The sequence below is a fragment of the Vanacampus margaritifer genome, chromosome 17, assembly GCF_051991255.1.
Source record: "Vanacampus margaritifer isolate UIUO_Vmar chromosome 17, RoL_Vmar_1.0, whole genome shotgun sequence".
NCBI classification, from domain to species: Eukaryota; Metazoa; Chordata; class Actinopteri; order Syngnathiformes; family Syngnathidae; genus Vanacampus; species Vanacampus margaritifer.
This window is the reverse complement of record NC_135448.1, coordinates 12,020,174-12,041,296: the sequence shown is the minus strand read 5'-3', so window position 1 is coordinate 12,041,296 and position 21,123 is coordinate 12,020,174. Positions and strand designations below refer to the sequence as shown.

General features: G+C 38.9%; 1 protein-coding gene across 1 annotated transcript in view; it reads right to left on the bottom strand.

The window, feature by feature from the left end:
- The window catches only part of csmd3b (CUB and Sushi multiple domains 3b), a 346,686-nt gene that overhangs the window by 42,091 nt on the left and 283,472 nt on the right, over positions 1–21,123 (bottom strand). Inside the window, exons 25-45 of the mRNA XM_077547793.1 lie at positions 20,490–20,590; positions 19,235–19,303; positions 18,994–19,150; positions 17,998–18,189; positions 15,203–15,329; positions 14,927–15,129; positions 14,645–14,836; positions 14,441–14,579; positions 14,058–14,245; positions 13,854–13,972; positions 13,689–13,764; positions 13,495–13,611; positions 7,761–7,874; positions 7,561–7,656; positions 7,240–7,443; positions 5,975–6,099; positions 5,406–5,502; positions 3,581–3,685; positions 2,116–2,234; positions 1,556–1,625; positions 54–170 (exon numbers count right to left, since the gene is read on the bottom strand). Coding sequence (XP_077403919.1) covers positions 54–170; positions 1,556–1,625; positions 2,116–2,234; positions 3,581–3,685; positions 5,406–5,502; positions 5,975–6,099; positions 7,240–7,443; positions 7,561–7,656; positions 7,761–7,874; positions 13,495–13,611; positions 13,689–13,764; positions 13,854–13,972; positions 14,058–14,245; positions 14,441–14,579; positions 14,645–14,836; positions 14,927–15,129; positions 15,203–15,329; positions 17,998–18,189; positions 18,994–19,150; positions 19,235–19,303; positions 20,490–20,590 — 2,727 coding nt within the window. The remainder of the gene's footprint in view (positions 1–53; positions 171–1,555; positions 1,626–2,115; positions 2,235–3,580; positions 3,686–5,405; positions 5,503–5,974; positions 6,100–7,239; positions 7,444–7,560; positions 7,657–7,760; positions 7,875–13,494; positions 13,612–13,688; positions 13,765–13,853; positions 13,973–14,057; positions 14,246–14,440; positions 14,580–14,644; positions 14,837–14,926; positions 15,130–15,202; positions 15,330–17,997; positions 18,190–18,993; positions 19,151–19,234; positions 19,304–20,489; positions 20,591–21,123) is intronic.

Genomic DNA, 21,123 nt, shown 5'->3' with positions numbered 1-21,123 from the left:
CAGCAAAAATGGGAAAAAAACAAAACAAAATCAAGAGGCTAAGCGTTTCTTACCAAAGCCGACAGGTAAGTTAACGGTCCACGTGCAGTCTAATCCGCTGGGGTAGTTGCCGGGGTAACCGGGGCTGAGGATCACGCCGCTTACGTCCGTCAGGGTCCCACCGCACTGAGCTGCAGATGCACACGGACAACACAAAATAAAAATAATAATAACGCGGAGGACCTTTTGAGTTGTTTTTGCATCGTTTTTTTGAACTGCAAATGGAGTCTTTAATAGATTCCTCGTCACACTCGCGCAAAAAAACGGCGCGGCGCGATATCCAATTAATTTGCAGCGCAAGGTCAAAGATAAACATCCAATTTAGATGCATCAGTGGCAGCTCATGGGCAATCACGCTGACCAAGAGCACTTATTTCCCCCGCAGCCTTTAAAATTCACTCACACTGAGAGCTAATCACGTCGGGCATTGCTCCGCTACTGCTGCTTGCATTATTCAAAAGCTGAAAATGGACATTCAAACAGCGCTAACAGCGACCATGCTAACCACCTTCCCGGAACTAATTGGGCGACATCTTTTTGTGCCTATGTGATGTGCGGGAGTGAATGCTGAGAGTAAAGCTAACGGTTGGTAAGCTAAGTAACAGCACGGTAACCTGAGTGCAGAAATTGACAAGCAAATGTGTAAGTAAGTTGGTAAAAAATGCTAACAAGCTAACTGTAGCTAAAAAGCGGAATATTATGGTTATTTTGCATGAAAAACTATACTATGTGACAAAAGTAGTCATAATATATGAAAATTAGTGTTGCAATATCAAGAGGGTCCCCACCACCCCAATTTTACACTAATAGTGATACTTTCCCCCTAAAACAATGCATGTTACAAGTCTAAAGTTGTAGTTTTATGAAAGCAAAAATAAATAAATAAATAAATACCCAATTTTAGGTAGAGAAAAATATAAAGTTGAATTGTCACATAGATAAAGTCATAATTAGTGAGGGAAGAAAAAATATCCTAATTCTCTCAAAAGTTAAAAAAGTATAAAAAAAATTAAATATATATATTTTTAAACACCACTGGATAAAGCCTTAATAAAAATAATAATAATAATAATAATAATAATAATAATAATTTTGCAGGAAAAATAAATCAGAATTGAACACTCATCAAGTTGTGATTTTGCTTATTTTCTGCATATAAAGTTGTAATATTTTTTTTTATATAAAAAAGATATAGACTGGTTAATTTCATGAGGCAAAAACAAAAACAAAAAAAATATTTTTCAATACATTACATTGCTATTTTAAAAAACAAATGTTGAAATATTGCTGGGATACATTTCTAATTTTAAATAAAAAAATGTTTTAAAAACAACAACACAATTTTACATGACTGTGAGACCATGCAAAATACATATTTTGTATGTTTTAAGACTGAAAAGTTTGTTGGTGGTTTTCCACTGTCTTATTTTTTCACTCTAGTATATTTGAGGTACGGCATTCATATATATACGCATATGAGACCACATGGCGTATTGTGTGATAAGGTGTTACCTACCAAGACAAAGAGGCACTGGGTAGTTCCATCTGCGAACTGGTCCTGGCATGCAGGTTATGTGTGCGTTTCCCTAAAATGATTCAACAAAAACAAAATGAAGTTTGAAAGCGTCGACAACCTTCCTAAAGACATTTGAATGTTTTCTCACACCCACAGAGATGAGGTAGGGACATTTATTATTCATTGCAGCGTGTGTGTAGTGACGTTTCCCTCTGATTCACCGTTTTAAGCACTTTTGCTTTGTGCAGCCGAGGGGATTAATAAAAGAGAGAATGAGCTGAGACGCTTTAAACATTTTTTTTTTTTTAATACCGAGTTTTAATGCGCTCTCTTTTTCATCAGTAATAAGCGTGTTGTCTCACCTGAAGAGAATAGCCTTGGAGAAAAATGGAGAAAAATGCATTACCTACAGTAAATTTCCTTGTCTTATAAAAGCAGTGGAGTTATGAGGATGATGTCTTTTGTTTTACGTGAATAAAGCTGTTATTTTACAAGAATGAATTTGAACTATTGTGGGGATAAAGTGAGAGAAATGAAAGAAAAAGCCAATGTGGGCTTACTTGAAGAGAGTATCCTTGTTCGCAGGAGAACTGCACGACGTCGCCCACCATAAAACGATCTCCTTGTCTTATTCCGTAGTTTGGAGTTTGGGGCTCCGGACACGACTCTAGGCCGATAGCTGAAAAAGACATTTCATGCAAATTAAGTGGCTTAACTTTACACATCTAAAATTCCACCATCTTTCATGTAAAGAGAAAATTGTTTACATTTTTTCAAGTTGAAAAAACGAAAAAAGGTTGATTTTTCATTGCATAAAATAATTTAGCGCATATAAATCACAATTTCAATGAAAAAAAAAGCGTTATTTCATGTGTTGAAAATCGTCACTTTAAAATTTGAAAGATTATGGAGGAATAAGTAGAATTTTATCACATTGAAGTCAGAATTTCAGGTCAAGTCACACTTTCACCAGAATACATAATTTCATGTGCAATTTTTCAAGTTACGATACGATATGATACGATATACTTTTATTCTCCCCGTGGGGAACTTTTTCCTGGACTCCGTCCAGCTGCAGTTTACAGTAAAGAAAAAAGTTGCACTTTTTACATGAATAAAGTTATGATATTACAAGGACAAAGTTTTACACATAACAATCCTAAATTAAAGATGTTATTTTAGATGACCACTTACTATGTACAGTTATAAAACTGCAATAATTTTTTAAAAGCGTAATTTTTCATATGTAGTCTGAATTTTACAAGAAAGTTTTTGCAAATTTCCTAGAAAAAAAACTTGATATGTCCTTGTACGATACGATACGATACGATATACTTTTATTTTCCCCGTGGGGAACTTTTTCCTGGACTCCGTCCAGCTGCAGTTTACAGTGAGAGAAAACAACAGAATAGAAAGAGATGAAATTAAAATTAAATAAATAAGAAGTGCAATAATAAGTAGAAGACTTCCCAGAAGTCTTCACAGGAGTATACTGTACATGTGTAGAGAAGTACATTGCACACACTCATATACACACTTCTATATATATATATATATATATATACACACACATGGGTATGTACACAACATTGCACCATATATATATATATATATATATATATATATATATATATATATATATATATATATATATATATATATATATATATATATATATTATTGCACTGAGTTAATGTCGGTGTGAGAACAAATGCATAATTTTACAGTACAATTTGACTAATTTAAAAAAAAAAAAAAAAAGTTGCATAGAATAATAATAAATAGAAATGATATTTTTGTGAATAAAGTCAAAATTTTACAAGAAACATCAGCCAATGAATGTGACACACCTTCCTTTTCCTCTCCATGACCCTCACTTATCAGGCATCAGCAATCTCAGTCAGCATCATGCAACAAATTTGTGTTTGACTTTAGAGGAATCCGACTGCAGAAACATTTTCTGGTGGGGCACGGCCGCCCGTGCCCCTTTCATCTAGTCTCCACTGTGCCCTGATGGTTTGATACCTGTATATTCCAGATGAAAGCCGGCGGCAGAGACGCTGATGTCAGAGCTGAAGCTGAGGTAGAGGTTGTTGGACGTGCTGTTGAGCAGAGGTGGGATGGTGGTGCCTGAGGAAAAAAAATAGAAAGTAAAAGAAAGAAAGAAAGCAAACACAACAAAGACTTTCCCTTCTTTCCCTCTTTTGGAAGGAGATGCAAGGGGATCACGTTTCTTTTTCCTTTTTTTTTATTCCAGGCCAATGTTTCATTTGAAAGTAGAAATGTTGGCCTGACCCAGTTGCAGAAAGAAAACGTCTGAAGCCAAGCTGTCACAGTTCACCGTGTTTCCGCCTCGTGACGTCCTTTCATGTTACGGAACGCTAACCTCCGCTAAGCTACTCGCTGCTAAAATGTCACCGCCGCACACCCGTGTTAATATTGCTCTGTGATATTTTTCAACCGGTTTGACGGTTAATTTTAGGGTGTCCCTGTTTTTTGTTGTTGTTGCTATTGTTGTAGTGGGCTGATGGATGTGATTGGCGTGATTGAGGGGAATTAATTAGCCTCCCTGCTGCTCCTTTTCCCATTTTACAGGAAGGCTCATTTATTATCGTGACAGAACATTATAAATATATAAAGATATTTTTTTTCCTTCCTCAATGAATAATGGATAACACAGCATAATTAGCAGGGTGAGTTTTACAATAAATAATGAGTATTTAAGAAGGATTTAATAAAGAGCTGTACATTCGCGTCACGCTTGGTTAACTCAATAAAAAATGGTCCAAATCTATAGTAGAGGTTTGGGCACAGGTGGCAAAGATGCTCAAGTTTTTTAAATTATAATAATACGGAAATAAAAACAAATAGCAAGTAAATTTACCCAAAAAAAAGTAATGTCAATTTTTACAGAAAGAATTAGCATTTTACAAGAAAAAAGGACAATTTTTAAAGTAAAGTGAAAATGTACACGTCATTAAAAAAAAGCAAAAGCTAAAAAAGTATTTAGTGCCATAATTTTGCCGTAACAAACTATGACAAGAAAAAAAAAGGAACATTTTATGAAAATAAATGAACATTACAATAAATCAATAAGTGTAATTTTAACAAGGATAGAGAAATAATGCAAGAGTAAAAAAAGTTTTACACAGTCTTTTTTACATGGAAAAAAATATTCAATTTTACAATAATAAATAAAGTCATAATTGTGCAAGAATTATTTTGAACTAAACTGATAATATATGTCTGAGTGTAAATATGATAATAGCTGTAGAATGTTGTAATATTCCCCTCAAAAGGATCAAACACCACCAGATGATGTTGTATAGTGGGAAAAAGTCATAGCTTTATGCAAATAGATGACCTTCATTTTACCCCAAATAAAAAGTGTTAGACTAGTACGAAACCGAAAGTCATAAATTTACAACAACAAATTTAAATTTCCTCATATTAGCATATCTCATTTTGTAAATGTGTTTTAAAAGACCAACACATTTTATACATAAAAGATGTGTACCTTGATATGCTTTTTTTTATACATGGCACGTAATGAAAACTAATTTAACACCTTTGATGCGAACGGCTGATTAATCATGTCTGACGCCCATTAATTATTTCCTAGCTTTTCCTGCACCTCCATATTTCTGAGGCGCCCAGCAACATTGCCCAGTTACATATTCATGACACACTGTAAAAAAAAAACAAAAAAAACTACGGGAACAGCTGATTCTGTTGCATAATGTGAACGAACTGTGTGTAGATGCTGTATGCTGAAACTCGGGTTTCTACTCGTGTACTCATCAAGGAAGCTTTCAGCAAAAAATGAGCATGATGGAATAATAAATCTTACCCGAGTAGCTTCCCAGCCTCGGCGCATGGTTGTCCGCACCGTCATAGAAATCCAAAGAGTCCCAGTTGTGCTCTGTGGCGAAACTCACAACCTGAACCTGAACAGAGACAACAATATCGTCTTGAGTTGTTAGCTCGTTTCACCACCAAGTCACAATTGTCCAAGAATAGTAATAATTTACACAACAAACTTAATATTGCAAGGATACTCGTACTGAACACTTAACTAAAATGAGACAAAAAAAACAACACAATGAATGTATAACAGTAAGAAAGAGTGGAATAATGAAGCGCAATTTATACGCAAGCGCCGCCCAGAGCTGGTTTGTCACGCGTGAAAGGCATTCGTTATCTCCGCATTGTCTCGAGAGTGCCTCGGCTTCCCACGCAAACAGCCGTTATCTCTTTAGCATGAGATGCTATCGGCCCGAGTGGGTATGCTCTCTCTTGCTTGCTTTACCATCCGCCCGTCCGTCCATCTGTCTGTCATCCCGCCTAATAATCTCTTATCTTGTCCCCGGTCTTCCCGCTTGCTCAGCTTTTAAGTCAATGATGCGCAAGGTCAGTTACCTGGATTCCGGCGCCTTCGGGGACCGACACCTTCCACACGCAGTTCTGGTTGTTGTCGTACGGTTCCGGGTAGCCGGGCGACAGGATGGTGCCGTGACGGAAGCTCAACGCACCTCCGCAGGGAACTGACATGGGGGGCAGGGGTATATATTTTACAATCATTCAAAAACAAAAAATAACACAAATTAGTGACACATAGCCTTGATGGCCTTGGAAAGACCTTTTAGCTTTTAGCTTAACTTGCATAACACATTGGTTAATGGAGTAACAGTTAGCAACTAGTTAATTAGCTCGTTTGTTCAATAGAAAGTGCGCCTGTTGATTTTTGAGGCATTTTTCAGACTGTGCTTTATCTGTAGCTTTAACTAGCGTTAGCTTGCTAGCTCCTCTGTTTTCTCACTATTCATTTCTTCATTCCCTTTTAAAGTAATCAGTTGAACAGGAGCAAGATGCAAGCTTTGTTGGCTTATGTTTGTATGATAATGTTGCGGTAGCTTGTTTGTTTGAAGATAGTTCGATAGCCTACTTGGCTCATTGGTTTCTTAAGTTTGTTTTCAATAGCTAGTCCCTCTGCCCATTTATTATTACAATTATTAAAAAGCTATATGTCTAGTAAGCAAATAGCTAGCCTTGTACTTTAGCTGGCTAACGTTCGTACTATCTTAACATCATGTTTAATGTTAGCAAGTTAGTCATTTAGCTATACAGCTAGTACACCATGATTTGACAGTTAGTACTGTCAACAGTCTGTCTATGTGGGCGTCCGCATAGCTTTATTTTTAGCATGCTAGTGAGCTAGTTTGTTTTGAAGCTAGTCAGTTAGCTCGGTAGATAATTACGGCAGCACACCATTATCATCATCATCATCATCATCATCATCATCATCATCATCATCATCATTATTATTATTATTATTATTATTATTATTATTATTATTATTATTATTATTATTATTATTATCATTATTATTATTATTATTATTATTTATTTTTAACGTGTTAGTGAGCTAGTTTGTTTGAAGCTAGTCAGATACTTATGCCATTATTTTATAGCTAATAGGGGGAGAGAAATCATTTCTTTTTTGTTTACTTTGAGAGAACAAAGACTTTAAAAAACTTTATAATAATAAAGTTGTCATTTACGAGGAAAACAAAATCAAATATTAACGAAAGCCATAATATCTATTGAAGTTGTAAATAAATAATCACACAATACTTTGCAGTACAGTAAAGTACTAATACAAATGATGTGGTCTGCTTGGTTACCGATACAAGTGGGCAGGCTGTCGTTCCACTGTGCCAGGTTGTCGGGCACGCTCTCACAACGTATGGCGGTAGAGCCATGCAGGACGTAACCCGGGTTGCACTCGAACTGGACCAGGGATCCCACCGCAAAGTCGTTGCCCAGGCGGCGGCCGAAGCGCGGCTCTGGGACCGAGCTGCACTGCGTGGCGCTGGTCCTTGGCACGGCTGGTGAATGAAATCAAAGACACGTTACTTTTGATTGATTCAATAATCGACGGTAACTAAAACGATAAGAACACATTATCATGACATTGACTGGGGTCTTTTTTTTGACAGGCTGACCTTGGTAGACAAAGTGGAAGCCTTTCGCCGTTTCCGGCCCCACGGTCGTAAACTTAACGGTGATCTGATTGCCCGTACTCAGCGGCAGCGACTCTCCTGAAACGAGATAACATTTCATTCGTTTTTCCGACGCCGACGCCCCCTGCACTCACCACTCGCCACGTTTTCATCCATCAGCATACTCATCCATCAGCCCTTACCCGAGTGGGACCCGGAGAGAGATGACAGGAGCGTGCTCTGCTGAGTGGGACCGTCGTAGATCTCCACCACATCGTTCAGAGACGTCTGGAAAAGTACAAACTGACCAAAGAGGACTGAAAGAGGGATGGGAAAGGGTGAGTGAAGAGAGAAGGCAATCACGTTATTTGGTGTCCCACAGGGATACAATAAACTTGTATGGTAAAATCCCATTGGTGCCAAGCCAACCTTGAACATCACCAAACAAACGTTAACTTGTCTTCGCCTGCGCTAGCATAGGCAACACACAAATTGGGATACAGTCCGACTTTTTGAGTCATTTTAACAAGAACTAGCGTGAGAATTCGATTTTCTAACATGAAGAAATGCAATTATGAGAAATAATAATTTTGGGGTTAAAAATGATTAGCGTTATCAAATAATTTTCCTTTTCAAGCCCGATTTTAATTCATAAAACCATGAATCGATTATTTTATATATCTCAATTTCCCATAAATTCTTAAATAGAATTTTAAAGGCCCATTTTTTTTAATTTTTTTTTTTTACTGTTTACTGTTTTCTTGAAATTTACTGGTCACATGAATTTAAAAGTATTTTCTCACATTTACGAAAGACCTGACTTATTGCACTTTAATTATATTTAAAATTATTGAATTAGAATGATGAAAATATTTTCATCTCAGCATTGCTGATCTCAATCTTTGTGTAACACTTACGTGATTATAGCACGTGTATGTTACTTTTATTAATAAACTAAATCATTTGACAAGTTACTGCCTCCGCAAAATTTACTTTGGAATTATATTAATATTTGTGGAGTTTGTATCATGTACTTGACATTTAAGAATAATCGATGTGAATACACACTCACGCACGCACATGCACATACACACCCACATACAAAATAAAAATTAATTAAAAAAAATAATAATAAAAAAAAAAAGAGAGAGCAATGATGATGACATGTCAATCGGTAAAATTACCGAATGAACTGAGCTCTCCAGAAAAAAAAAAAAAAAAGAAGAAGAATCGATGTGCCATAATTAATCGATATCAGGTTGAATTGTAGTGAATCGAAATCGAATCGATTGAGGAATTTAGAATCGATACCCAGCCCTAATTAATATGCAATTATTAAGTCAGTAATTCCACAAGAATAATGCTAATTCTACAGCATATTACATTGGCGCTGAGATGCCACCAAGGAAATACTAGACAGGACAAAATTATATGAACTGATGACAAAATCCAAATAGATGAGTTGTCAGGGCAGAAAAGCACAATAAATTTGCAAGTAGCAAATCACGAAAATGAACACTGTGCGTCATCATTTTAACAAAACTATAAAATTGGATTAACGCAAGAAAGTCATCGTTATAAGAGAAGAAAATTCTCATTTTACAAGAATAAAGTTGAAATATTGCGTTATTAAAACCCTACTCGTGAAAAAAAGTCATCATATTTGAAATGAAAAGTCGTCATTTTCCGCAAAAGTTGTACTATTACAAGAAAAGACTCCATAATGTACGTGTTGCCCCGTGAATCATGCATCATAAGCCGCGTTGGCCCAATAGAGCCATCAGGAGGCTTAGCGTCGGTTTTAAAATCAATCTGGGCAGCAGGAGCCGCTGGCACTTGGTCGTTAATTACCAGCTAACGTCTAAAAGGACAGCGCTTCGCCTCCGCCTCGCTATATGATGAAAGGTGCCGCAGTGGAATGGGAATTACACCCGGGACTCCCATATAATACCTGGAAAATCTACCGCTCTATGTGTTGCAGCCACATCCTTAATGAGACTCGAGGAGGAATGCCAAGACGTAGCAAGACGACGGCAGTTTGTTTACACTAAACCATTTTTGATGGCTTTTCATTGAATGCAAGAAAAAGTTTAGCTTCCTGTAACAAGGCCGTTCTTAATTACAATAGCGTTTATGCTAATTTATATTACATTTTCACACTGTATGAAGTTAGCAGGAGCGAGAGTGCCTTCAAATGATGTTATATGAGGAAGAAAAAGGAGACCCGACCAAGCGAGAGACTGAGAAAAGGTGCTAAGGAATAGCTCAAAATGTGTTTCAATTGTTTAACCCTGGAGAACCCACGGGGTCAAATTTGGCCCCTATAAATTCTGCTACTCAAATAACAAATACCTTTTTTTTTTTTTTTTTACAAATTGAACTTCAAAAGTCCAGAGTGCCACTTCTGACCCCTGCATGGGGCCATCTAGTGGATGAATATTGCACTTACATGAGCCAGAGTGGTGGTGACAAGATGGCTGGCAACATGCTGTTTTGTTGAGCTGGAAATCAATCCAAACAAAACCATCTTCTCAGCAAACCATCAGATGGTAAAATTGTGTTTTTTTTGTTAATCTATTTCATATCATGATGCAGAATGCCTAGGAGTATGTTTTATATATATATTTTGATAAATTAGCAACTCTGAGCTAGTTAAAAAAAAAAGGGTTAAAATTGAAAAAACATATATTTTGGTGTTCAGTGAACTTATAGCAGTCATTTAATGTATAATTCATAATTTTCCAAAGAAGAAAAGGGTTCTTGGGTTCTCCAGGGTTAAAGTGGGAGGGGCAAAATTATCGACATGGTATTTTAATATGGTTTCTATATTGAGGATTTCCGCCCGCAAAATAGTACACGCACATGTCCTTAAGGATGACTAACGCTCAAGTTAGGCCTCGGCAGCCACACGTACGTCATGTGAACGTCGACAAGGTCAAAACAGAAAGAAGGAAGAAAAGTGAAATTTGGTGAAGACGCTTTCATGGAGAAGCTTATTTCATGTCTGAATAACGTTCACAAAGAAAAGGCATTGGACCATCATTTTTCTTTTTTTTGTAAATCTCAAAACAAATAAATTAATTAAAAAATTAAAATTAAAAATGTGGACTTCTAATGGGAAATGGACTTTTTAAGTGCTTATTTACAAATTATGGAGTCCCTGAAGTGCCTGGCAACCCATCGTGCTAAATTAAACAAAAATATAATTGCCCATGAAAATTAGTTAGTTGCTTGTTTCTGTAAAACAACCCTTGGTTGTGACACCCCTGCTATCATGTCAAAGCCATACAGGTAAGCAAAGCTGCATTGAGTTTTGTTGGATGTACAGATTAAAGTGACCTAACCACTTCTTTACAGCAGGTTTTCACTTTGCATGGATTATTATTATTTTTTTTAACATTTACTGTTTATTTGTGTATGGTAAGCAAAGCTGCATTGCGTTTTGTTGGATGTACAGATTAAAGTGACCTAACTACTTCTTTACAGCAGGTTTTCACTTTGCATGGATTATTATTGTTGTTTTTTAACATTTACTGTTTATTTGAAATGGCTGTTGTACCACAAGATGGCAAATTATTAGAAGTTTGCAGCATATAAAAAAAAAATAAAAAAAATAAAAAAACGAAGGCCAGACTGAGCAAGGCTGTATGTATGAGAGATGAGAAGTCAATGAACATTTCCATTTATTTCCAGTGTAGGCTGTCATCATCCCAAGGAGTAACCTTCAAGAGCACAAAATGCATGTGTGTGCGTGTGTTTTTCAAGAAAATGAAAAGAAACGGACAAGGAGGGCGGATCACGGCTTAAATAAGGAGGCCCGAGGAAATGCTAGCTTTTCTTCGTCAAAAGCGTCGTCGGGGAGGCGACGCGACGAACGCCGTTCGCTAAATGGAATGAGACGGGCGACCATTGATGGTCTCGGGGAGAGCCGCTATTTATACATCGCGCCGGCGGGCACAATTGGACCCCGTCTCAAATAATTACTGACTGCAAAGTCAGAGCCGGTTAGCTAATATGCTGTCAAACAACATATTGCTAGCGATCGTGATGTATGCATCAGAGCCTTGAAGTTTTCACGCCCTTAAGTTGTACCGTATTCCGCTGCATATTTGCAGCTGACTACAGTGAACCCAAATAGGATTTTAGCTACCAATGCATGCCACAAGATGGCAGCAAAGCAACTTTTCCTATTAGACAAGGCTATGGCCCTAATTGTGGGAACGCTTCAGTTATTGTGATTTTTATTCTCAACACTTTTTTGCCGTGTAACATCTCCCGCATAATACCTCCGATTTACACCGTTCGAATTTCAACTTGCTTCAAAAATTCATACCTCCCGGGGTATTATCGCATAATTTCACATTTCTTACAGTATTCGCGCAATTTAACGTTAAACATCAACTTTTTCCCATTCATTTTCAATGGGACAGACATTGTAATTTTTCTAAGTCCCACTTTTGGTAAAGTGCATTGCCCAGTAACCAGGAGGTCGCGGGTTTGAATCCCACCTTTGATTTAAGTGATATACACGTATACCAACTGACTACCATGTCAAGAAATGTGTTACCATTTCACTGAAATGATTAAATGCATGCTAGCTTTCAGTATCAGATGACACTTTTCAAAAATGAATACGCTATTAGATAAGATTTCAAACAAGTCAAGTCGGCTCAGTGGTTGTTAGAGCAATTGCCTTCCACCACAGAGTGCCTGGTTGCAAACCCTGCTTGAACCACCTTAGTAATTTAGCTTTCAATTTACTTTATAAGCACATGCATTCAAATCTTAGCATTCGGCTAATAGCATTTAGCTTTTTAGCATTCCCATGCAATTTCTCCAGAAATTGAACTTTGTGTAGTTAATTAAGCCATTCCCCTCATGTCAACAGTTCCTATGCCACAAGATGGCACCAAAACAATATTTAAAAAAACAAACAAATATTGCCATTTTGTTTTTGAAGCAGCCATTTTGTGTGAATTTCAGGGCTCATATTCTGACAAACTCCTACTGGGGAAGTCACCAAATGAGCCCCGTTCAGAAACAGGTATCCTTGACAGATTGTCAAGACTTTTTGCCTTTGCCATCTAACGCGGGTACAGAATGAAGTCAAATTTTGACAGAATCCACCATAAAAGAATTCAAATTAATTGCTGCTTGCAGATTTCATTCCAATTCACCAACCTAAAGGGATTCCATACTGTACGTTGATGTATCCAACAAGTTGTCAGGAGCGCATATAACAAAGACGCATGTTGGCCCAACTAGCTAGTGACGGTTTATAGTGGCTGTAATAAAGGAGCCAAAATGGAAGAAAGTGTTGCTACCATTAACAATGGTGTCATAAAACAAAAGCCGACCAGATCAGAGAGAAACCCGCTTCATCTTTCAACCCTGCTTCACTGATTAACCCCGACCTGGAATGAAATGACTGGACAGCCAGCATCTTTTGATCAGCTATTATATCACCACGGCTTTTATTCGTGAAGGTTAAAACGTTCGAAGGTTTGATCTGTGGGAGTCTGAAATGAACTCATTAAAATCGGGTTGAAAAAGAGGGAAGAAAAACGGTGACCACACAAATAATTAGCGCTATTCACTCCAACAAATGAGGATAAATGCAGTGTGCAATTTTGTGCTTATATCTTTTTTTATTTATTTTTTGCTTATTTGGTGTTTTCATGCCACCCTTCACTGTGTTGACCTGCAACAACCAGCAACCAAATAACTAATCGTAGCTATCAGAATTGGGCCAATTAAACATTAAGTTTTTGGTTTAATGTTGTCATTACCATTCTTGTATTTTGGCTAATCCTCCTTGTTAAATTGTATACAGCTCACAAAAAAACACACAAGGAAAATTCAACTCATTCATATCGAATATATATATATATATTTAAATTTGAATTGTAACTCTACGAAATCTTGTCAGATGCTCACCAAATTCTCGCGGCACAGCTATGGAGTAGACGCAGGTTTGTCCGGTGGTGTAGTTTCGAGGGAAGTTCGGAGACAAAACGGTCCCCTCCGATCCCGTGGAGCGACTTCCGCAGGGCGCTGGAAACAGAAGACATCACGGAAGAAGACGTTAACTAGAGCAAAGGAATCTCCTTCATAAGAACGGCCATTCGTACCCTGACAGCTCGGCAACGCCCTGTTCCATCCGGGCCTGCCATCATCTCCCATGCTACAGGTTAGAGTTGAGTAACCCTGTGGATGAAACATTTGATTATATAGGAGCTTTTCCAAACAAATACATCATCGAATTATTAGTATTCGTCACTCGTCCAATCACGTACCTGCAAAACATATCCAGCCTCGCAGTAGAAGGTGACAGTCGAGCCCAGTTTATAGTCTGATCCCAATCTGGTCCCATTCAGCACCACGCCCGGGTCAAAGCAGGACTCCCTCAACTTGGCTGGGTGGCGAAGACATGAGATGACAAGTTCATACTTCATACTTGACATCGTGCCAAGTATGCCAAATCGGTCCGATGTTCTTACCTTTGTATTCCAGGTGAAAGCCAGCGTAGGACACGGAGCCGTCGCTTCGGAAGGCCAAGTGCATCGTATTCGAACTGCTCTCAATCCTCTCGGGCAGTTTGCTGTCTTGGAAACTGCCGATCAGAGGGCTGTTGCTGTCGGGCCCGTCGTAGATGTACAGGAAATCGTAGTTGGGCTCAATGTTGAAACTGGCCAGGTGGGGATTTAGGAGAGGTGAGCCGAGGTTAGGTTATTGTTGCTCGGGTGTTAAATCTCACCGACTTTGGTGCTCTTTAAACTTTTGCAAAAACTTGCACTCTTGCTGTATTTGCACTCTCCAAAGGATAGCCATAAAGCAGAGCGATAAAACTCAAATGGGTGAACTTTTCAAGAAAAATCGCTACCTGATGAAAGCGAGCGACAGCACAAAATCGGGATTGACGGCGATGAGCCAGTCGCAGTCCTTGGAGTGCGGGTACGGATGCGGGAAGTTTGGAGACAGGATGAAGCCGCTGGAGCCGGTCAGGTTGCCTCCGCAGGGAGCTGAAACGCAGATAATCAGTCACCGTTTCCCTCGACAACTCGGGTTCGAAGCTCGCACTTCTCACCGATGCAGACGGGCGGGCTGGGCTGCCAGTAGTATCTGTTGTCCACTTGTATGCAGGCGATTTTGTCGTCCCCCTGGAGCTCGTACCCCGGATCGCACTGAAAGGACACCGAATCCCCCGGCTCCCGGCCGTCGCCGCTGCGGGTGCCATTCATCGGCACCCCCGGGTCCCTGCAGGCGGTTGCGACCGAGCCTGGGCGGTCATGACAGGTACATCCGTTAAAGCGTGTGAACCTCGTTTCAATCGGAAAGAAATATTAGCTCCCTATCGGGGATTACGCACTGGAAAACTGGATGGCGAATCCCGACTTGCTGATGTAGAAGTCGGTCTCGAACTGAACGGTGACGGTGTTGAGAGTGGAGTGGATGCCCTCGGGCAGGAGTGACCCGCTGAGTTCCGCCAGAGACATCTCATTGGTGGGAGGTCCGTCCCAAACCCGGAGCATGTCGTGGCTGGCCTCAGTGTCAAACGCCAGGAACTGAAGGCTATAAAAACAAGTACAAGGTATTCAAAACGGGATTCTGCAAGAGAATGTTGTTCGCCGTGTTGCTTTGTTACCTAACAATATTTCCAGAGTCCACCTCGATGGTCCAGGTGCACCGCAGGTTGTTGTCATAAGGAAACGGGTATCCCGGTGAAAGAATCCTTCCCGTAGACTCGCCCTTGAAACGTCCGCCGCACTCGGCTAACGCAAATAAAGATTGTGTCACACAATTTGGCAATAATATTGTAGACATCTGATGAAACTTCTTTTCTGTTAAATTCCAACCTAAACTTCAGCTTTACAGATTTTTCAGATATCAGATTTCAGATGACCCCTTTTATTTCTTTTCTTAGCCCCCAGTTCCTTTGATCATATTGTCTTTAAGGTTGTTTTTGCCTTTTATTCTGTTTTCTTTTAGCTTTTAACTGTTTTTATTTTGTCTTTTAGTTTTTAGTTCTGTTTTTTCCTGAGTGCCTTTCCTCACATGGTTTCTCTGTGCCTCGCCATGTTTATTTTATTTATTTTTTGGTGGTGGTGGTGGTGGGGGGGGGGGGGGTGTCATGGGTGTTTTTTCTTTTTCTTGTATTATGAATGTTTTAATTGTTTAGCATTTTGAGTTGCATTGTATGAAAAGTGCTATATAAATAAAGTTTGATTGATTGATTGATCCGTAATTGACAAAACCGATATCTGCGACTGAATTCAATCTGTAATCAAATCCCACCCATACACGTGAACCTCAAAAGTGATGTCATTTTTTCCTAAGCTAAATGACGTCGCTAAATGACGTTGCAGTTATCTAAACTTACTTATTCTGTTTTCTTTTAGCTTTTAACTGTTTTTATTTTGTCTTTTAGGTTTTAGTTCTGGTGTTTCCTGAGTGCCTTTCCTCACATGGTTTCTCTGTGCCTCGCCATGCTTATTTTTTATTGTTTTGGTGGTGGTGGTGGTGGGGTATGTGTGTGTGGGGATGTTGGGGGGCATGGATGTTTGTGGCTATCTGAAATGTTCATTTTGACGAGGCACAACTGAATTACAGATTCCGTATCGGCAACACAGACCCACTCTAGCTTTTTAATGTGAAAAGGGTTTGCCATATGTTCGCTGTAGTAAAGAGACGTCAACCCATTGTTATATCAGATGCTAACATAAAAGGAAAATACAACCTGAGAATGTAGCTGCACAATTGTGAGGATTTAGTAGAAGAATGTACATATTATGTTCAAATTGAATAATTTTCTTGCACCATTACCATTTTTCTTTTTCTTTTCTTTTAACTCAAAATACTACAAATTTTCCACTACAAATTAAACAACTAAGGCAACAAATGAGCCGGATGCTAACTATTTACCGGCTGTTATAATTTAAAAATACTAATGAGCTCATGTTCCTCCTTTTAAAAAGCAGCACTTATTATATGACAAAATATAAATCGCACCCCTCAATATTTGTCTCTCTCGCTGTTCTATATTTCCACAATTTCTATCCCATCTCCGCTTTCCCTCTGTGCCTGTGTTCCTATTTCCTGGCGGCATCCCAACCTCACTGGAATATATTAGCTTGAAAATGAGGAGCAATTTTCAGAGTCCACTCCTTGCGAGAAAAAAAAAAAAAAAGATAGAAAGTGGAGAATTGAAGGTTTTGGGGATGTTTAAGACAGAAAGGGGTAATAAAAAAAACAGGCAATATAACAATAAGACGGGAGGGGGCTGAGCTACGCTTATAGTATGCGACTGCTAAAAAAAATCGTCTCTGGGTTTTATGAGCGTTCCATTATTGATAGTGAGGAGGGATGGAGGCTTATTAAGCTGAATTTCAAATCAAGAGCGTTGAGGGCCGGCGGATGAAGGAATAGAAAAGGTTCTTTAAACTTTTACGTTCGCTGCTCTGCTTATTGCCCCCATCTGTTTTCCAGCCTTTTGTTGCTATCTTAGCTGTCGCCCCGATTTTTGTTGCCGCTTGCTGCAATTTAACCCCTAAGTGGTGAACCTGCAACCCAAAATACAAGAGGGGGTTGTGTGTTTTTATCTGGTACATAGCCATCAGTATGCTAAATATGTTTCAATTTATATAACATTTTTCAAACAATACTGTATCATAACTTTTGTTAATATTGATATTAAACCATATAAAGAGGTACAGTAGATCCGAGGATATGCAATTTCATGCAGGTTTTTATACTGCCATGATGTATAATGTTGTTTCCTTGTTGGAATCACTATTCAGCCCATTGTTTTGTTTTATTCCCTGCCCTTACTGTGTTAAAACCTTGAAAATTGATTTTAAAAAATGCAATTCTATTTTAATAGAATATTTCAAAAGTGAACCCTTGAATGCAGCAAAACACCTGGCCGGCCCCCCCCTTGAAGCCCTCACACCACTTGAATGTAATTTACATTCAGATAGGTTGCATTCTTTTCTTTTTCTGAAAATGCCTTTAGGTTCTACTGAAAATGATTAAAATGCGCCCGTGACCCAAGTCAGAGAAACGGGGTTTCTCTAAGAAACAATTCAGCTTGAAGAGAGATAAAAAAAAAATAAAAATTTTATAATAATATCTGACTATATTTGATTTATGGGAGGGGGGAAACTGCACAGAAACAAATGGATCGGCTTGGGTAAAAAGGCTGATAAGATCTCTGGAATGAATCTGCTTTTTTAAAGTGGATGATAACATCCTGGGAAAACCACCTGTAAATAAAAATCTGCTTAGTACCAATTCCCCGCATTGGGTCCCGGTGGCACTGATGCTATTCAACATGAATAAATGACTCAGTAGCTGAAAGTAAAAAAGTGCCGCAAAGCACAAAATCCATCCATCAGTACCGCAGATAAAGAGTTACGTCAACAGGTCGCCACGGCAACATACCAATACAGGAAGGAAGGGGGTTATCCCAGGCTCTCCTCTCGCCCGTCATGCACTTGAGCGTGGTGGCCCCGTGCAGGGTGTAGCCGGGCTCGCATCGATATGTGATGCTGCTGCCGGAGAAATGTCCTTGGTCGTTGACCTTGAAGCCAAACTGCGGCACGCCCGGGTCCTCGCAGTGAGACAACTCAAAACCTGCGGACAGAGAAAAAAAAAAACCAGCCTAACTGTAGCTGACGTTCTTAGGTATCATATTTTTTTTAGCTCCTCTCATCCGGATTTAATAAACAAGGCGCTGATACGTGAACGTGTGTACACCGTTTCTCATTTAATGTTCCGCAGTCTGTCTGAGCTGTTTCCATGGTAATATTAAGAAGATTCCTGTTTATTGGCGCGCGACCATTCTGAGAGCAGGATATGAAGCGGTATATAAATAGTGTTTATCCTTGCGAGACTCAAGCTGGTATCGATGGCGTTACCTTGAAGATAAGTTGCAAAGGGAAGACGGTGTTATTTGAAATAGTGTTTAGGCGAGCAAACCGATAAACGCCGCTGTACGTTTGCATCCGAGTTCATCTCCAGACTTAAAACTAAAAGAACATGTATTTCACATGCTAAAGAGTGTGAAGCAAGATTTTAAGACTGAGATATATAAGGACAAATATAAATAGTGACTTCAAATAGTATGCACAGTAAAAGACATTCACACAACAGGTGCCAATATAAAACCTATAAGCCATATCGACCAATCAAAAGCATTTCCAGAAAATGATTTTTTCTTACACAGTAAAATATTCGTCCTTCAGTCCTTACTCCACTTTCTGGCATTCTTCACCCTGAGTAGCCTTGCCACCATCCATCTTCCCAACATGGCCCGCGCCTGTCTCGCAATTTATGAGGCCGCACGGCCGGGCTAAACCGCCGTACGTGATTCCCCCGAGACATGCGCCGGATAGCTTGGGTAGCGACGGAAATGAAAAGAAAGTGGCGTCAACTCACTGGAGTAGACCAGTTTGAATCCTTCCCCCGTGGCTTCTGGGTCACTGTAAAACTCCAGCCACAGGTGGTTGGAGGTGGAGATGAGGGTCAGGCCCAGCATGGACGTGCCGGTGAACGCCCCCAGGACGTGGGCCGTGTTGTCCTTGCCGTCGTGAATCTGATTTGGGACAAAAGCGCGGATGAAAAGGTAAGCGCAGGTGATTGTTTTTCGAGATATATGAGTCTCAGATGGGGTCCAAACCTTGAGTATGTCCCCCTGGGCCAGGTGAAACGTCCGGGCAGAAATGTTGATGCCTTTCCCAGCCTGAACCTGTTTAGTGACACAGAATTAAATGTCAGAGGTTATTTATGTTTTTTTCCCCCCTCCCTTATATGTTTCCTTTGTAGCTGGAGACACACCACCAAAAAAGCCAGCAGTGTTTTTAAGCCATCCTATGACCTAATAAATAAGCAACTTTTAACAATTAACAAAAACACTCAATTTCTCCTTAAATGTTTTTTTTTTACTAGAATACCAGGAAATAGCACTGTTTCTAAAGCTAACAACATGCTAGCAACCTGGAGAAAAAAAAAGGGATTAAAACTATTCAAGTTGCGTTGAATGACGGAACCAAAAAATATGTATGTTTTCATAATATAGTAGCCCTGGTCTACATTTGCCTAATGCTCAAACTGAAACTGAAACTGTACTAAAATCCATCCTATCAAAGTAGCTAGCATCTCTTAGCAGCCAGAAGCTAACACATATGACTTGAATTCCATCCATTTAAAACTAGCAGTATACATAATTTTCAAAAGGTACATATTTTACATCAATGAACATGGGGGAAATTATTTCTCACTTAAACACCAGGACACGTCCACATTTCTAAAGCTTAATTGCTCGCAACGGGAACAAAGCTATTCTAGCTTTACCAGCAGCATTGTCATGAGGGCCTGAGCAAAGAATATCTTAATTTTCAAAATCTAAGCGACGTTATCATTTGAGCTCAAAGGAGTACAGGGATTGTCTAGAATCTTTTGTGTCATAGTCGTTAGTGCCTCTTAGCAGCTCATAACTGAAGCCCAACAAATTACGGACAACTATAGCTTTAATACAATAGAAGTGAATATCAGTCTCTAATACTATCGACCTGCTAGCAACAAGAACACAAACATTCTCGCTGGTAATGTGTGAACCAAAAATATGTATAACAAGCTTGCGTAGATATAGATGACCAATACAGTATAACAAGAAGAGTTTAATTATCAAAATGAACAATAGTTTTGACATCAATTGTTCTAGGATTCATCGTAATTAAGAAGCTAGCTCCTAAGCTAATGCTTATAGCCGCAATAGCGTTAAACCAGCAATCTACTTTATTTCATTCTACAGTGTTTAACTTTGGACACAATTCTACTTTGCCTGTATAATAGTTGTGTTGTCATTTACAGCTACTTATGCTAATTAGCACAACAACAAGTGAGGCCAATTGATAAATGAGTCGCTACTTTACCTGGATGCTGTAGATGCACTCGTGGTTGTTGTCGTAGTTCATCGGGTAGTTGGGTGAGAGCAGGATGCCTTCGTTGTTCATAACGGAGGAGCCGCACTCGGCTAACGAAACAAAAAACAAAAAAAAAAACAGAAATGTTTTACAATAATGTTTCAAAAGACAATATTAGAGTTCAAAAGATTAACACTTTAACATTAAGCGGACACGCCCGTGATGTTTGACAGCAAGAACAATGGTTTGATTTTTCATGATTTTCAAGCACCATTTTATATACTTTGCAGTTTTTTTGTTTTCAAATCATCCAAATTTGGAAGTTTTGATGAACAGTTGTTACTTCAATGTACTTGTAGGACAACTAAAGGAATTAAAATGTTACTGAAACATTGCCTTTCTAGTTGATACGTGATTTGTGGGGACGGTATATTACATTTTCGCGTTGTTGTACATCAGTTAATTCCTTTTTATATACAGTATGTGGATCGCCCTATCTTTTCAATACGGTGAACATTTAACCCTTAACGAGGAGACGGTCCACCCAAAAAGCTTTCTGCTGCACTGGAATTGCCAAAACATGCCACACCATAGCGGCAAAGAACTACTTTTGTCTAAATGAAGCCACTCACATTAGCAGTTC